The following is a 13805-nucleotide window of genomic DNA, read 5'->3' on the forward strand; positions in this document are numbered from 1 at the left end:
CGAAGCGACGATGATGTGTTTCACACTTTATTCATAGAAAAAGCACTGAAATTCAACACAAATCATATAAAATGGTAGTAGCATTACATAAATAGTAATAAATTTTTGTTTATAGACATTAGCTCAAGAGGTTGCACAAACGAAACAAACAAACGAAGAAAAAAAAAAAAAAACGTCGTCGAACTATACTTTTGTGGCAACAAATACTGGATACCTTTTTCATAATTCAGTAGCACGGAGAGGTGACAAACACTTTTCCCTTAAATTAAAAATGAAAGAAGAGAAATAAAAAAACAAACAAACAAAAAAAAACCCCAAACAAAACAGAACTCAAACAGTAGATGAACTAGTGAACAATCTCTACCAGCGATTATTATTATTATTATTATTATTTTTTTTTTCCTTCTAAACTCTAGGGACAGATCAGTACACTGGTACAGTCAACACATATAGACACTTAAAGAGTTATGGGAAAGAGAAAGAGAGGAAATAAAGCAAAATAAAATAAAATAAAACAAAACTCAGAGCCACAAGAATTCTGTTTTTTTGTGTGTGTGTGTGTGTGTTTTTTGCACTGCCGCTGGACCAGCTAGGCGAGCTACGAAAGATGCTTGGACGCGTGGAGTTTGTATAAGCAGGCGGCTACGATCGTCCTGCATTCGCAAAGAAGGAAGCAGCTGCTTGCTCTTCCACCGATCAAGGCTTGACCTGGTCGAGGTCACCCCAGACCACTTGAAGGAGAACGGCTGTGGAAGGTGACTTGTGTGGCTAATCCTTAGGTGGGGGTGTTTAAATCAAAAGTGACCGAAAATGAAGTCTCCTCATATGTAGCCGGAGCGGCGTCTTACAAAAGTCTCGAGGCAACATCACATCAAAACAGCTTTTCTCCAATCCCCTCGACAATAATACAGTCACTGGGTTTGGACCAGGCATGTGCCGATAATCTGTAATAAAATAGATCATTTCTGCGTTTAACGGAGCGTCCAATAATTCTCTTCCGTGAGAAATGTCAGAACTGCCGCTCCGACGGAGGAATAACTCTTTAGCACTGTAGTATTTGAATACAACATGCTTAAGCAAACATTGGGATTATGACCATTTAAGATCAGCACATGCCTAGTTTATACAGCTCGTGGCGTCGTTCTGCAATCAAATTTCCTAGATCACTTTGAGAAGATGATAAGGCTTCAAAGTTTAAAAAAAAAAAAAAAAAAAAAAAAAAAAAAAAAAAAAAAAGGACATATGCAAGTCAATCGAAAGGCAAAAGTCCCAAAACTGTCCTTTCCCGAAGAGGGCAAAAGTAAAGAAGAAGAAAAAAAAAAAAACAATAAAAAACAAAACAACAACCAGGAAGTGGTTCTGCATAGTCAGTTCAACGGCTGTTCTTCCTTTTCTTTCTTTATTTCCCTTCAGTTTTTATTTTACACGCCATGGTTCTCTTGCAACAACAAAAAAAAAAGTGTACAAAAGACCAAAAAAAATAACGAGAAATAAGGAGGAAAAAAAAAAGGAACTGTTCACAGGAGCACCTGAGAAATGTTTTTTTTTTGTTTGTTTTGTTTTGTTTTTTTTTTGTTAAAGTCTTTATGCTGTCACATTCCCAGCCCGCGACAAATTCAAGTATCCGAAAAGAAAACAACAACAACAACAACAAAAAAAAAGAGAGAAACCATACAGTTATCATAAATAATTATAACTTTACAATTTTTTGAATTGACACTTTCATATTTACAATATCTTAAATGCTTATGCTACTATTTTTTTTTTTTTTCGTTTCGTTTCTTTAAGTGATTCCCTGAGAACTGAGTTGAGCATCTTGTCCTTTCTCGCCAGGTTTCCTTCCGTTCGTCGCCGCCGAGTGCATTGGAAGTGTCGGGAGCCGAGCGGGCACTTGTAGGGGGATGGCTGAGGGTGGCGTGTGGAAGATGTTTCGTTTCGTTTCGTGTATCCAGATTTTTGATTAATGCTTGGCAAATATAACTGTTAATGCAGACAAGGTGAAAGGGGCGGGAGTGAATCAAGTGCTTGTAAAACAACACAACTACAGTTACTACTATCTTCGTTTCTGATCTTATTCTCTTCCTCTAAGAACAACATGGCCGATAGGGTCACGTGCCGATACGTAATCGCTGCCAAACGTTACTACTTTTAAGAGGTCGCCCAAGTAGGCAGTAAATTGGACGAAGCATCGCATGCACGATAATGCTAAGCTTTGATGGTGCAGGAATCTGCACAACCCCCCAAAATAAAATAAAATAAAATAAAACAGAGCCGTCTTTACATCAGAAAGATGAGGTTTTTGTTCAGATTCAGGCGGAGAAGGAAACCCCTCGCTCTTCTCAGGTGTGGAGGAGTTGCTCTCAGTAACGTTCCCTTAAATCTCTTTCGTCACAACACGAGAAAAAAGGGCAAAGACAAACCAAGAGGAGCGGGCAGAGGGGAGGGTGGCGTTCACGTCTTGGCCGATTCCTGGGTTACGTAAAACTGCGTTAAGACGAGGAACATCTCGATATCTCGGCGAGCTTTTTCGCTCTACCTCCGGGAACAAGGCCTCAGCCTCATCCTGTTAAAGCTGTTCCTTAAAATACGAGGTTAAAATCGAGGTATGACTGTAACACTGTGTGCGAGTGGGGTTTTTTTTTCATGGATTTTTTTCTTTCGGAATGACTGTTTCGAGCGTTTGAGCTCTTTGCCGGAGGAAAAAAAAAAAAAAAAAAAAAAGAATAAAAAGAATAATAAGAACCACCAATCACCACGATGGAAAAGGCTCAAAATACCCCGCCTATCATTTGGTTTCTCTTTATGTGCCACTTCTGCATCTGTATTAAACTAAAGCGAGCATAAGCCGAAATCAAAAGAGTTGTTCTGGCCTCCACAGGTTCTAAAAATCCGTGAACGTTGGTTGTTCACTAAAAGCAAACTGTATCAAACTTTTAAAAAACAAAATAAAAATAAAGGATACTCAGAATATACAGGAAGAAAATAATGCCTTAAATAAAGGAGGAGTGAGCGGGGAGTCCTTTATAGTCTCCTCAGCCGAATCGCTCGCGCACGAGCATCATGAGCTTCTTCTTGCCCTTGTAGATCTGCTTGAGGTTGTCGATAAACTGGGCGAACTGGACGTGGCCGTCGTGCGCCATCAGGAAGGTGTCACGCGCTTTGCCTAGGAATTCAATAAACTCGCCGTAGTGGCGTGGGCTGATGTGCGTGAGGCGCGAGTGTGTGGTGCTGATGTAGGCACCGATGGCGGCGTCCAGCAGTTGGCGCAGCGGCGCCTTGTCCGTGCTCATTAGCTTGCCTGAGCTGCGGCGGCCGGGGATACCGGCGAGTCCGGGCGCCGTCACCGTGCAGCGGCGCAAGATGTCCGAGAGCACGGTGGCACAGCGCACACCCTTCACCACCAACGGCACCATGGCGCCCAGCTCGTTCTTGCCCAGCGAGTGGCTGAGAGCGCACGCCCACAGGACGTCATTGATGGCCGGATGCGTGTCCTGGTTGTACGCCAGGCTGACATGTGCCATGGCCAAAGACGCCAGCTTGAACGCACGCAGCGGGTAGCCGCGGTGCTCCATGTATCGCGCGATGGTGAACAATTGCGCGTGCGTCATAGCCGTCGCCGCCGCGTCCACCGCGATCTGGTAGGCCGTCTCGAAGGCCACATGCTCCTTCTCGCAGAGGGTGAGCGCAGACAACGCGCAATTGGCCGGGTCCTTCATGGCGCACTGCAGCGCGAGTGTTCGGGCGCAGCTCGCCAGTTCCTCTCGTTGCCCGTAGTCCAGGCTGAGACGCAGCGCCGTGCCGTGAGACATGACCGCTGCAGCAACAATACTCGTAGCCTCAGTGGGTGTGAACAGCGTGTACCAACTCTGCAGGATGCTGACCAGCGCCCGCAGCCCTACAGACAGACGTGAGGGTCGGTGAGACCGGAGAAGAGGAACGTCAGAACCAGTTGGAATCATCGGTATTTTTTACGCAGTATTGATTTTACAGTAACGTCGAATATAGGCGGAGTTCGATACAGACCGACTTCAGTAGCGCAGGTGACGAGCCAGCGCACCATCTCTCTGCGTCTCCAGTTCAGAGTGGACAGCGTCATCCTCATCACCTACGGGGAAACAAAACGTGGGGATATAACGGACCTCGTACAGATGGACGGACAAAACCAGACAAGCGCCGCACACACACACACACACACACACACACGCTCACACGCACTCACACACTCACCTGAAGGCCGAGCTCCAGGGCCACGTTGAGCAGGGTAATGTCAGGCGGGCTGTCTGCAGGGGTGGCAATCTTGAACGCGTCTTGAGCCAGTTTGAAGATGAGTGAGGAGGAGTGGATGTTTTTCTGGATGGCCTCGAGGACCGTGCGCAGTCTCAGCATGTCTCCTGCTCACAACACACAACATTAGCTTCAAAGCTCAAAAGCATGTCTTTAAGTCTCGGTGAAGCGGATCATGGCTGATTTTCTACATGCGGGGTTAAGACGGAAATTATGTAGTTTTACACAGTCGTTTGCCAAATTTTCAGTGTGTGTGTGTGTGTGTGTGTTGCTCACCCTTGGCTGCAGTGAGCATGGTTGATGCTAGCTCACACTGTTGGGACTCCAGATGCCCGAGGGTGAACCAGCGCGGGTATCTGCTCGGCACTATGGAGATGCCATGGTGCGGGTGACCCACGTCACCTGATGGCGCTGTGGACTCCAGCACAGGCAACCTGCAGCACATCACAACAGATTAACACCCGTGATGAACAGTGTGGCATCTTACATATACACATCATATACACAATAACACACTGTTCATAACGACCAAACCGGGGGTTTCGACTAATTCGTGATAGTTACCCAGTGATCTGAAATATACGATAAAGTCTTAAAACTCATTCAAATAAATCCAGATTACACGCAAAGTGTAGACACCCCCGCTCGTACATACCCGTCCGCTCAAACGATACGCCGATGTAAAAGCATGGCCTATATGCAAATATGTACTGGAACACGATTGGCTCTTACAGTCTGTGATGCAATAACACCCCTCTGCTCATTTCTAGATTAAAGACGTTCCCGAAACGCCACGTTTAACCTGACTACACTGCGTCTCTGTGGACATCCAGACCACAGCGACGCTCAGGGCTCAATTAGCTCGGTGTTTGCGCCGAGGCTGCAGCTCCGTGCTCTACTGCTCGTGTCTGAGAGTGCAGCGGTAGCAATACGTTATCGATCGATATCAGCGATGTGAGCTGGAACCCGGAGGATCTGGGCCTGGATTAGCGACAGCGCGGTAATAAAGGCCCACACAGACTCCATGCAGACACACTGGTGCACCATTATACAAGAGAACGCACAGTCCTGGAAGGTCACACGACCACGCAGTGCTTTTTAATTCCTCATCCCAGAATATATCTGGGTGCTTTTATTTTTAGACATTAACAGGGTCTTGTACGTCTATGATAGCCTTGGGAGTCCTCAGAATGCTGGCTAAAGAAGGCTGGGTCAGGCGGTATGAAGTTCTCACCTCATGGCCCTCAGACCGATCTTGTAGGCCAGGTCTGTGTCATGGGGAAGGAGTGCTGTGAACAGGTACTTCGCAAACGTGTGCATGGGTACGCTCTCTCTGTGGATCACCTCGCCCAGGCCGCTGAAGGGACCGCCTATAAATATTTATATATATACACAGAAGAAACAGCGTCAGGATTCAACACGTCCTTAAGGTAAACACGGCTACGTCGTGGAGAGCGAAAATCGTACCTTCCAGCAGAAGCATGGCCTGCTTGCGGAGTGTGTGCACAAGCAGCTCGTCCAGCTCCAGCTCCTGAAGTTTGGCGACAATCTGCTCCTCGTTGCGACACACCTTGTCCTGGGCGTACAAGCCCTCGGGCATCAATCTCTGCTGCCCCATACCCATCAGTGCTACCTCCAGCGCCAAGGCCAGGTACGACTCGCCGGCATCCGGGCAGCCCCACACAGGCACATGCTGATACACCGGGGGCTTGGGATCACCCGAATCTGGAAGAGAAGAAGAGTAAATTAAGATTATAAAGGTTTGGACAGTAAGCTGGGGAAACAAACACCATCTGTTTGATAAGAGTGTCAGCACCAGCTATTAACTACTGGCTATGAGTCCTGTGTTCGCATTAGATGGAGTGAGGGAACACCAAAAACATACACACACACACACACACACACACACACACACACACGGCCAGGAGGACGCCTACTAAGTGACATACGAATGTGATTCGCTAATTCACACGTCCACTGAAGAGGACAGAGTATGCTTACGACGGTGTGAACAAGTGTCTGGAGAACGAAGCGAAATAAAAAATTTAAAAAAAAAAAAAAAACAAAGACAGCAGGAATGCGAGCGAGAACGAGAGTGGGCGAGAGAGACTGAAAAGAGGAGAGAGAGAAAACCAAAGAAGGAGAGATGTTTGAGTTTAGAATACACACTCCAGCTGTTGTTAAACGCTCTGGCGTTTCTGATTGGGTGAGCTTTTAGGCCACACCCACTGTGCTAGAAAAAAGTGCCAGATGTTTCCAAATGTGTGATGGGAGTCAAACAAAGGGCTGTGCTACGTACACCCCTCACACACTCCAGCACACACACACACACACACACACACACACACACACACACACACACACACACACAGTACCACTTGTCTGCATTATTCCAAATCACAATAGCTCCCTGTTGGTTTCACACAATAGCAACACAAAAGGCAACACTCTGCAGCTTGGAGCGACGTATAGCATGCGAACGCTGATTGATTTTAAACATTTTACTCCACCGTGACCCCACAGCTACAATACAACCACACACACACACACACACACACACACACACACACACACATGCTCACAATAATACAATACTGTGGTGTTTTAAAAAAGGTATGAAAGGCTATAGAAGCCTAATCTAATTCCGTCCGACGCACAAAACGCACACATGCTCCTCCCCCATCTGCCAGCCCATAATAATCTACCTCCGGTATCCATGGCGCTGTCGTCCTCCACTCGACACGTCTCTGTTAGGGTGGCGAAAAGGCAGCCGATGGGATCGAGCGGGTGGCCCACCCAGCCCTCCAGATTGGTAGTGCTGGTCATTCCTCTCTGCAGAAGCTCTGCGCGCACACACACACACACACACACACACACACACACACACTTAAATGAATTATGGGTGATAATATGCTTAGCGCAATTACTCTAACAGCTGTTTCTTAAAAACACAGAACAGCAAATCTGCTAAGTTTCTGCGCGTTTCAGTGTGAACTCCAGATTCAGATCATCAACATTTTCGAGCTGTAGATATGAGACAGATGGTTCGGATGCCGTTCCAAAGCTCCAAATGTAAGTGCGCCCCCCACCTCACCCCCCCAGCCACCATAGACTCTCATTCTCTCATTTCTAATCCGTGTATCCATGCGACTAATTTGCTGAGCTGATCCTCACTCGAAACAAATACTCTGACCTAGCAAAGGAACACGACTAGCTAATACCTGCAGAGAAAATCGAACCGCTACGGATTCACGCTAGACAACACATACGGAAAGCTGACTTTCAAAACTCACAAACATATAAAAAAAATAAATAAATAAAAAAACTGTTCCGCATTGCTTCATCAAACAGTAATGTAATACTAGTGAATGTGTTATGAAAGCTCGATGTACGTCGTCAGTACTCAAATCTCAGCCCAGCATCTGGACTTGGCTTCAGTTCGATACTAAACACTTAAAAAACACAAAAACAACCTGTGCGATGCACTTAGGCCTCTTGTAGCTCTACACGAGCAGATAAGCTAAACCTGCTCAGTTTGGAGCACAATGCGGCTTTTGTAGGGTTTTTGGCTTCTACAGGCATGGTATGATGCCAAGTAGATAAAGATTGCTGTAAGGTCATGTTCCAATCCGTGTGTGTGTGTGTGTGTGTGTGTGTGTGTGTGTGTGTGTGTTACCTTTCTTCTGGTGTTTGTAAATGTCCAGCTGCCTCTGCTGCTGAAGCCGGAGAGTGTTGATGATGGCCACGGCCAATCGTAGGGCTTCTCTCGGGTAACCGTGGGAACGCAGGGCGTCCACCCGGGCACACGCGGTAGGCACGTGATCTGCAAGAAAGGTCACGTGACGCACTGTTGGACGTGGCGTAAGTACAAACGCGTCCAAATACGGCCATGTGAGCGTCTTACCCAGCCACAGCGGCAGGCCTTGAGGGTTAAAGAGCAGGTTCTCTCCCTCTCTCTGGTAAGCGGGTGAGACGTAGAAATCGCTGCTGATGATTCGCTGCAGGTGGCTGTCCTGCCAGTGCAGGTCACACGCCTCCATGGCACGAGTGAACACCGTCCGCCTCGGCCGGGCCAACGAGTCTAAACACACACACACGACGCACAACGTCAGTTGTGGAGTCAACGTCAGTCAGGGAGACCATCGAGTCAGGACCCTGTATGTGCGAGTCATTTTTCTGGCTGTCTTTGGGTTTAAAAGTAAAAATTTTTATTAGTAAATAAAGATCGACAGTATTTTTTTTTATCCTTTTATAGTTACCTCTAACGTAGCTGAACATCCAGGGGAACAACGTCCGTTATAACAACCGTCACCATTTTTTATTAGCTATAAACCGTTTCACTGGACACTCCTTACTAAATGTTCTATAAATAAACATCTCCTTACAGAAAACATCACCATAACTGCGATTATACGCGTAAAATTCATTTTCAAACTCGTTATCTTTCACGCTTTGGGTTCATTTGAGCACGTCCCTGCGAATGAGGCGTTACTATAGAAACGATAACGGATTCGTTAATATAAACCCAGATACGCAACACTCAGACAACCCAATCAGAATCGCTGCTATAATCGAGTCTAAATACGTCTAAATGGGTGTTTTCTGGATGCCCACCATGTGCCAGGTTGCTCTGGGGCAGGGCGTTGGTGATGTTGGGAAGCTCGCTGCCGTAGTTGCCGTCCTCCAGCGGGCAGATATCCATGTCACTCCACTTCTTCAGTTGTTTGAGCCACGCGCTCTTCTCCTCACTCTTACAGTGAGGGTTCAGCACAATGCACACCCACAATGCACCTGTGGAACAACGAGGTGGGAAGAGAGCACCGTTAGTGTGGAGCGTCTCGGAGAACGAGAGCGCAAGAGGTACAGATTTAAAGCAAGGAAATGAAGAGATGTGTGTGCGTGTGTGTGAGAGAGAGAGAGAGAGAGAGAGAGAGAGAGAGAGAGAGAGAGAGAGAGAGAGATGGAGGAGGTGCTGGTGTGTGACTGTCAAACAGCAGAGGTGTATGGAGCACACAGCTGGAGGAGTAGACCACTGTCCTGACCAAAACACTCCGAGATACGCACATCCATCCTACCGTGACCCAGACGTCCAACAAAAACACATGCAATACCTCCTCTCCTATTGGTTGACCGTATTGACAGGATTATCATTTGGCCAATCAGAGCGAAGCATCGACCTGCCTCGACTCGTGTCAATTAACGCTGCATGTGAAGAGAAAAAGGGGCGGCGCTCTGCTATCCAGCGGCCATTTTCAGGACTCTACCCTCTAAACGGCCCGATCGATACAAAGCAGGCTGAAAGAAAGGCTGTATCTGATGGACGGCATCGTACTTCCTGTCACGGCAGACGTGTACGCTGCTCTCTGACCTACATTAACGTTCTGACGCTCTTAAGAGCGAGGAAATAAGGTAAGGAGGATGTGGTTACGATGAGAGGCTCGGCGGAGGGAACAGTCGACGAAACGTAGCGTTAAGCCAGTACTCTCGTCACAGAGATAGACGCGACGGCTCACCCAGTTCGTCCCACAGCTGCCGACACTTGTCCGTCATTCCCGTGCCCTGCTGTCGCCATAGCGACAGACGTGGGTCAGCCATAAACTGCTCCGTGATGAGGGTGAGCATGCGCGCTCCGTTCGAGTCCCGCATGCGAAGCATCTCCCGCACCTGTGTACACACACACACATCATGAACAACACACTCACTCAACGGTTGTATAAAGAACGGCTGTTTCATATATATATATATATATATATATATATATATTCATCAGCTGAATCTCTCTCACACACACACACACACACACACACACACACACACGAAAGGTCTCTCACCTTGGCGAACATGGAGTTCAGCTGCTTTCCCGAGCCGTAGTAGCCTCCCTGCGAGAGGAACTGTTTGACTTGCTCGCGTACCTGCTCCTCATCCAGGTGCCAGCAGTTATCATCATCAATACTGGCTCCTGCCGTGGGGTCCGGGGCCCCTAAAAAAAACCACACACACCCGGTTTTTAATCCCTCTCCGTCAGAGCTGCCACGATACAGCAAGGTCTCAGAAATAATCCGCACGTCGGGATTTCCGTTACGATGACGTCGGCGTAACGTAGAGTTCCGATGCGTTTTTTTTTTTTTTTTTTTTTAAATCAGCAGTATCGTACAGTGAACGGTCACGTTACAATTAGAGTAAAAATGAGCGAGCACGTCGTTTCACTGCGCAATCCGCAGCACAGACTTTACAAATAAAATAATCCGGGTTTTTTTTTTTTCAAGGCACTCCAAAAAGTTTCTCTGTGAACCCGGCACACTCGCTCCGCGGTAACATCACCACTTAGATCAAATAACTCCGAAATACTCGATTTCCACCCCATAAAAACGCTCTTAAGCGGAGTTTTCCTTCACAGTGCTTCTCTCTGGATAATGCCACGCTTTCAGCGAAGAGCACACACTGATTTGGGAGTAACAGAGGCGAGATGGAGCGCATTAAAGACGTCGTATTTCATCGCTTTATCAAGAGAGCGAGAGAGAGAGAGAGATCACCGTTTCTAAGACTTCAGCTCGTTTTTTAAATCGACTCTTCAAGATGCTTTAAAGCACACACACACACACACACACACACACGTTCTCCACACTGCAGTTTATATCCAAACAGTCACAAACAAACACACAAGAGATGGTATAGAACACCGGTCTACTGCACAGCTGCTCAGAAGAACACGGAGCTGATACGACATGTGTCTCTCTTTCTGACCAAAATCCATTTGCTAACTTAATGAACTAAATTTCTTAATTGTTCTAGATAATCAGGACCGATTCTATGTATATGAAGAAAAAAAAAAAAACCCTTCAATATAATTTGTAACTAAATAATAATAATAAAAAATATATATCGCCAATTATTAAAAAAAGCGCACCAAATTTTTAAATATCGGCCGCAATCGTTTTTTCTCTACGTCCGGTCGGAACATCGAAGATAGAGCGAAGATTTTTTTTTTTATACGTATAAGAACGTGTGTTTATACCTTCTGAGTAAGGGTACGAAGTGAAAACGTGGATTATACGTGTTATTCTGTGTACATGGGAAGAAAACTATGAGCGTTTACTGCTCGAGGCGGTATTCAGTGTTATTATTAGTTTCGACTGAAACCCTAGTTCGGTTTTGTAGCGCTAGCTGTTATCAGCCCTAGTCACATGACCCTATTCCTGAAATTCCACCATCACAGTGCAGCTCCTGGTGAGCGGCTGATAAGCGCCCTAGTCGACGCCGACAAAAAGAGGGCACTTCCTGGCTTAGGTTTTCTGCCATGTGGCTTTAAAATGTTCCACTGGAGGAAGAAGGAAAAGGAAGGAGAGGTCTGCTTTCCCCCACCATGTCCACCTCTAAACTAATTCTGGGGCTCGCGAGAGCTTGGAAGGCTAAGATAAACCGTGCAGGGATATTTCAGCCTAAAGAGCCGCACTTGGCAGAGCTAAAACTAACACGGCCCCCCGATAGGGTCTTAAAACGAAACCGTTACGAGTTATGAGCAAACACTTAAAGACACTTCTGAAGAGAACCCCGCACATGACTGGATTCCTGGCAGGCTGAGTCCCATTTCCTAGATTCCCCACTCAGACCGTAGCTCCTGGCATCATTAAAGATGACGTAAGGCGGGATGGAAAGTGGGCACGCGCGTTCAAACGAGTCTCGGTGCGCTTTACGTACCGTTTGAAACGCTTTACTGTTTAGCCGTGCCAGTGAGACTGCTTTGAATGTGTAAATACTGTTTCACTATTCAAATGCTATTCAGATTTTCATAATATTTACGTACACGAAAGCAAAAAAAGAAAGAAAAAAAAAAGGCTGGGGGGGGGGGGAATGAGGGAATGCGGTAATACCAGTGAAGCCGATTTGAATTTGTAAAATGGCGTGATCCTTACCGTGCACTTGGTTGATCTCCGAGTTGGAGGACAGGATCTCGTCGGCGAGTTTCTGCGCCGTCGGGAGCACTTCGGTGTGGTGCGCCGTGATCAGATACTGCACCAGTTTCTGCAGCTGGTCCCGGTTCATCTGGAAGAGCGTCTCGGAGATAGGCAGCCGCAGTTTCACCTGCTCGGCCCGCCGGATGCGGTAAAGCGAGAGGGCCACCACGTGGGCGCAGTAGAAGATGTCGCGGTTGCCGCAGCCACACGTCACCGACGTGATCTTGCAGCGGTCGAAGCTGATGGCCACGCGGTGCGTCACCTCGGGCTCAGAGTGTGTGGCCGGTTCCGTTACTGTTCCGCTAAGGTGGAAACCTGGAGGGAGACGGAGAGAAGGGGTGGGGGGGGGGGGGGGGTCTGTTATATTACGGACACTTTAAAAAATACTGCCAAAGATTGTACTCAGGATTAAAGGAGAAAACCTTAAACATTTAAGTCAACCCAACAGCCCCCTCCACAGGGGGTGGAGCTCATTTCAGGGCCACAATAATTAATATATATATATATATATATATATATATATATATATATATATATATATATATATATATATATATATATATATATATATAAAAAACACAATTCTGAAACCTACTGAACTTTAATATTGCTAATCAAAACTTGTTTAAGGTACTTTTGAAATTCTGTTCATAACAGGTTTAGAAACACTTTTAAACATTCCAAACCTTAATCTTTAAAGTCTCGAGTGCACTATGTGTGGTCACAGAAGCCCTGTCTGCTAGCCTGGGGGGGGGGGGGGGGAGCAGGGTCCAGCAGTTACCAAACCACCACTCGGTCTACACTGATCTTACACGGTAATGGATTAAGGTCATCGAATTCTCTCTGGGGGAAAAAAGGAGGAAAAAAAATCCCAGAGGAGCTCAGAGACTCACTTGTCCTGGTAAGATTGGGCTGGGGGTGGGGTGGGGGTTAGGGAAGGGGGGGCGGGCTTGTTACGAGAGGAAAGTAGATCCGCTGCAACCTTTGGCCTCCGTCTCCCCGTGGGCCGGGGTTGTGAATTCGTCCTTGGGGAGAGTGTATGGGAGTTTTAACACACTCTGTAATGCCGGGGCTGATGGGTAGGGGTGCTGCAAAGTCCTGCCCTCAAACAAGTCCCTGAGGATACGGGGATTAAAATGTGGGGCAAAGATGCTTCAGGCTGAGGGGTTGAGGAGGGAACGAAATGGTATATGGGTAGCCAATGAGACAGCTTGTTTCCAGGCATCGAGCGGTGAAATATTAATGATTGGGACATGGACAACGGGGGTGCAATGTCGAGAATTATATATCATCTAAACCCAACACTACACCATGACAACCCAAACTCTATCAACACAAAGGGTGGATTACAGGAACATCAAGCCAGAACCCAGCCTGTAAAGCAGGGTATCGGCTTCAATCTTATCCAGGTTTTAGCACAATATACAGCGAGAAATGATGCTAGCTTACCACCTCATGTGGGAACATTCTCTTGCCAATAATATGGTTCCTGAACCTTCCAGAATTCCGACCTTATAAGTAGATACGTTACCGAACATCTCGTGTCTGTGCTAGCGTAGATCATTG

At 46.8% G+C, this 13805-nt stretch overlaps 1 protein-coding gene across 1 annotated transcript in view; it reads right to left on the minus strand.

Moving 5' to 3' along the window:
* Positions 1-14: 14 nt before the first annotated feature.
* Positions 15-13805, minus strand: part of zswim5 (zinc finger, SWIM-type containing 5) — a 39807-nt gene continuing 26016 nt past the window's right edge. The window contains exons 2-14 of the mRNA XM_053651315.1: positions 12198-12554; positions 10116-10264; positions 9798-9948; positions 8899-9075; positions 8189-8365; positions 7961-8107; positions 6990-7127; positions 5752-6009; positions 5519-5654; positions 4561-4718; positions 4228-4391; positions 4024-4105; positions 15-3895 (exon numbers count right to left, since the gene is read on the minus strand). Of these exons, the coding sequence (XP_053507290.1) occupies positions 3033-3895; positions 4024-4105; positions 4228-4391; positions 4561-4718; positions 5519-5654; positions 5752-6009; positions 6990-7127; positions 7961-8107; positions 8189-8365; positions 8899-9075; positions 9798-9948; positions 10116-10264; positions 12198-12554 (2957 nt within the window). The 3' untranslated portion in view covers positions 15-3032. The remainder of the gene's footprint in view (positions 3896-4023; positions 4106-4227; positions 4392-4560; positions 4719-5518; positions 5655-5751; positions 6010-6989; positions 7128-7960; positions 8108-8188; positions 8366-8898; positions 9076-9797; positions 9949-10115; positions 10265-12197; positions 12555-13805) is intronic.

This window comes from Ictalurus furcatus, chromosome 20, assembly GCF_023375685.1.
Source record: "Ictalurus furcatus strain D&B chromosome 20, Billie_1.0, whole genome shotgun sequence".
Lineage (NCBI taxonomy): Eukaryota > Metazoa > Chordata > Actinopteri > Siluriformes > Ictaluridae > Ictalurus > Ictalurus furcatus.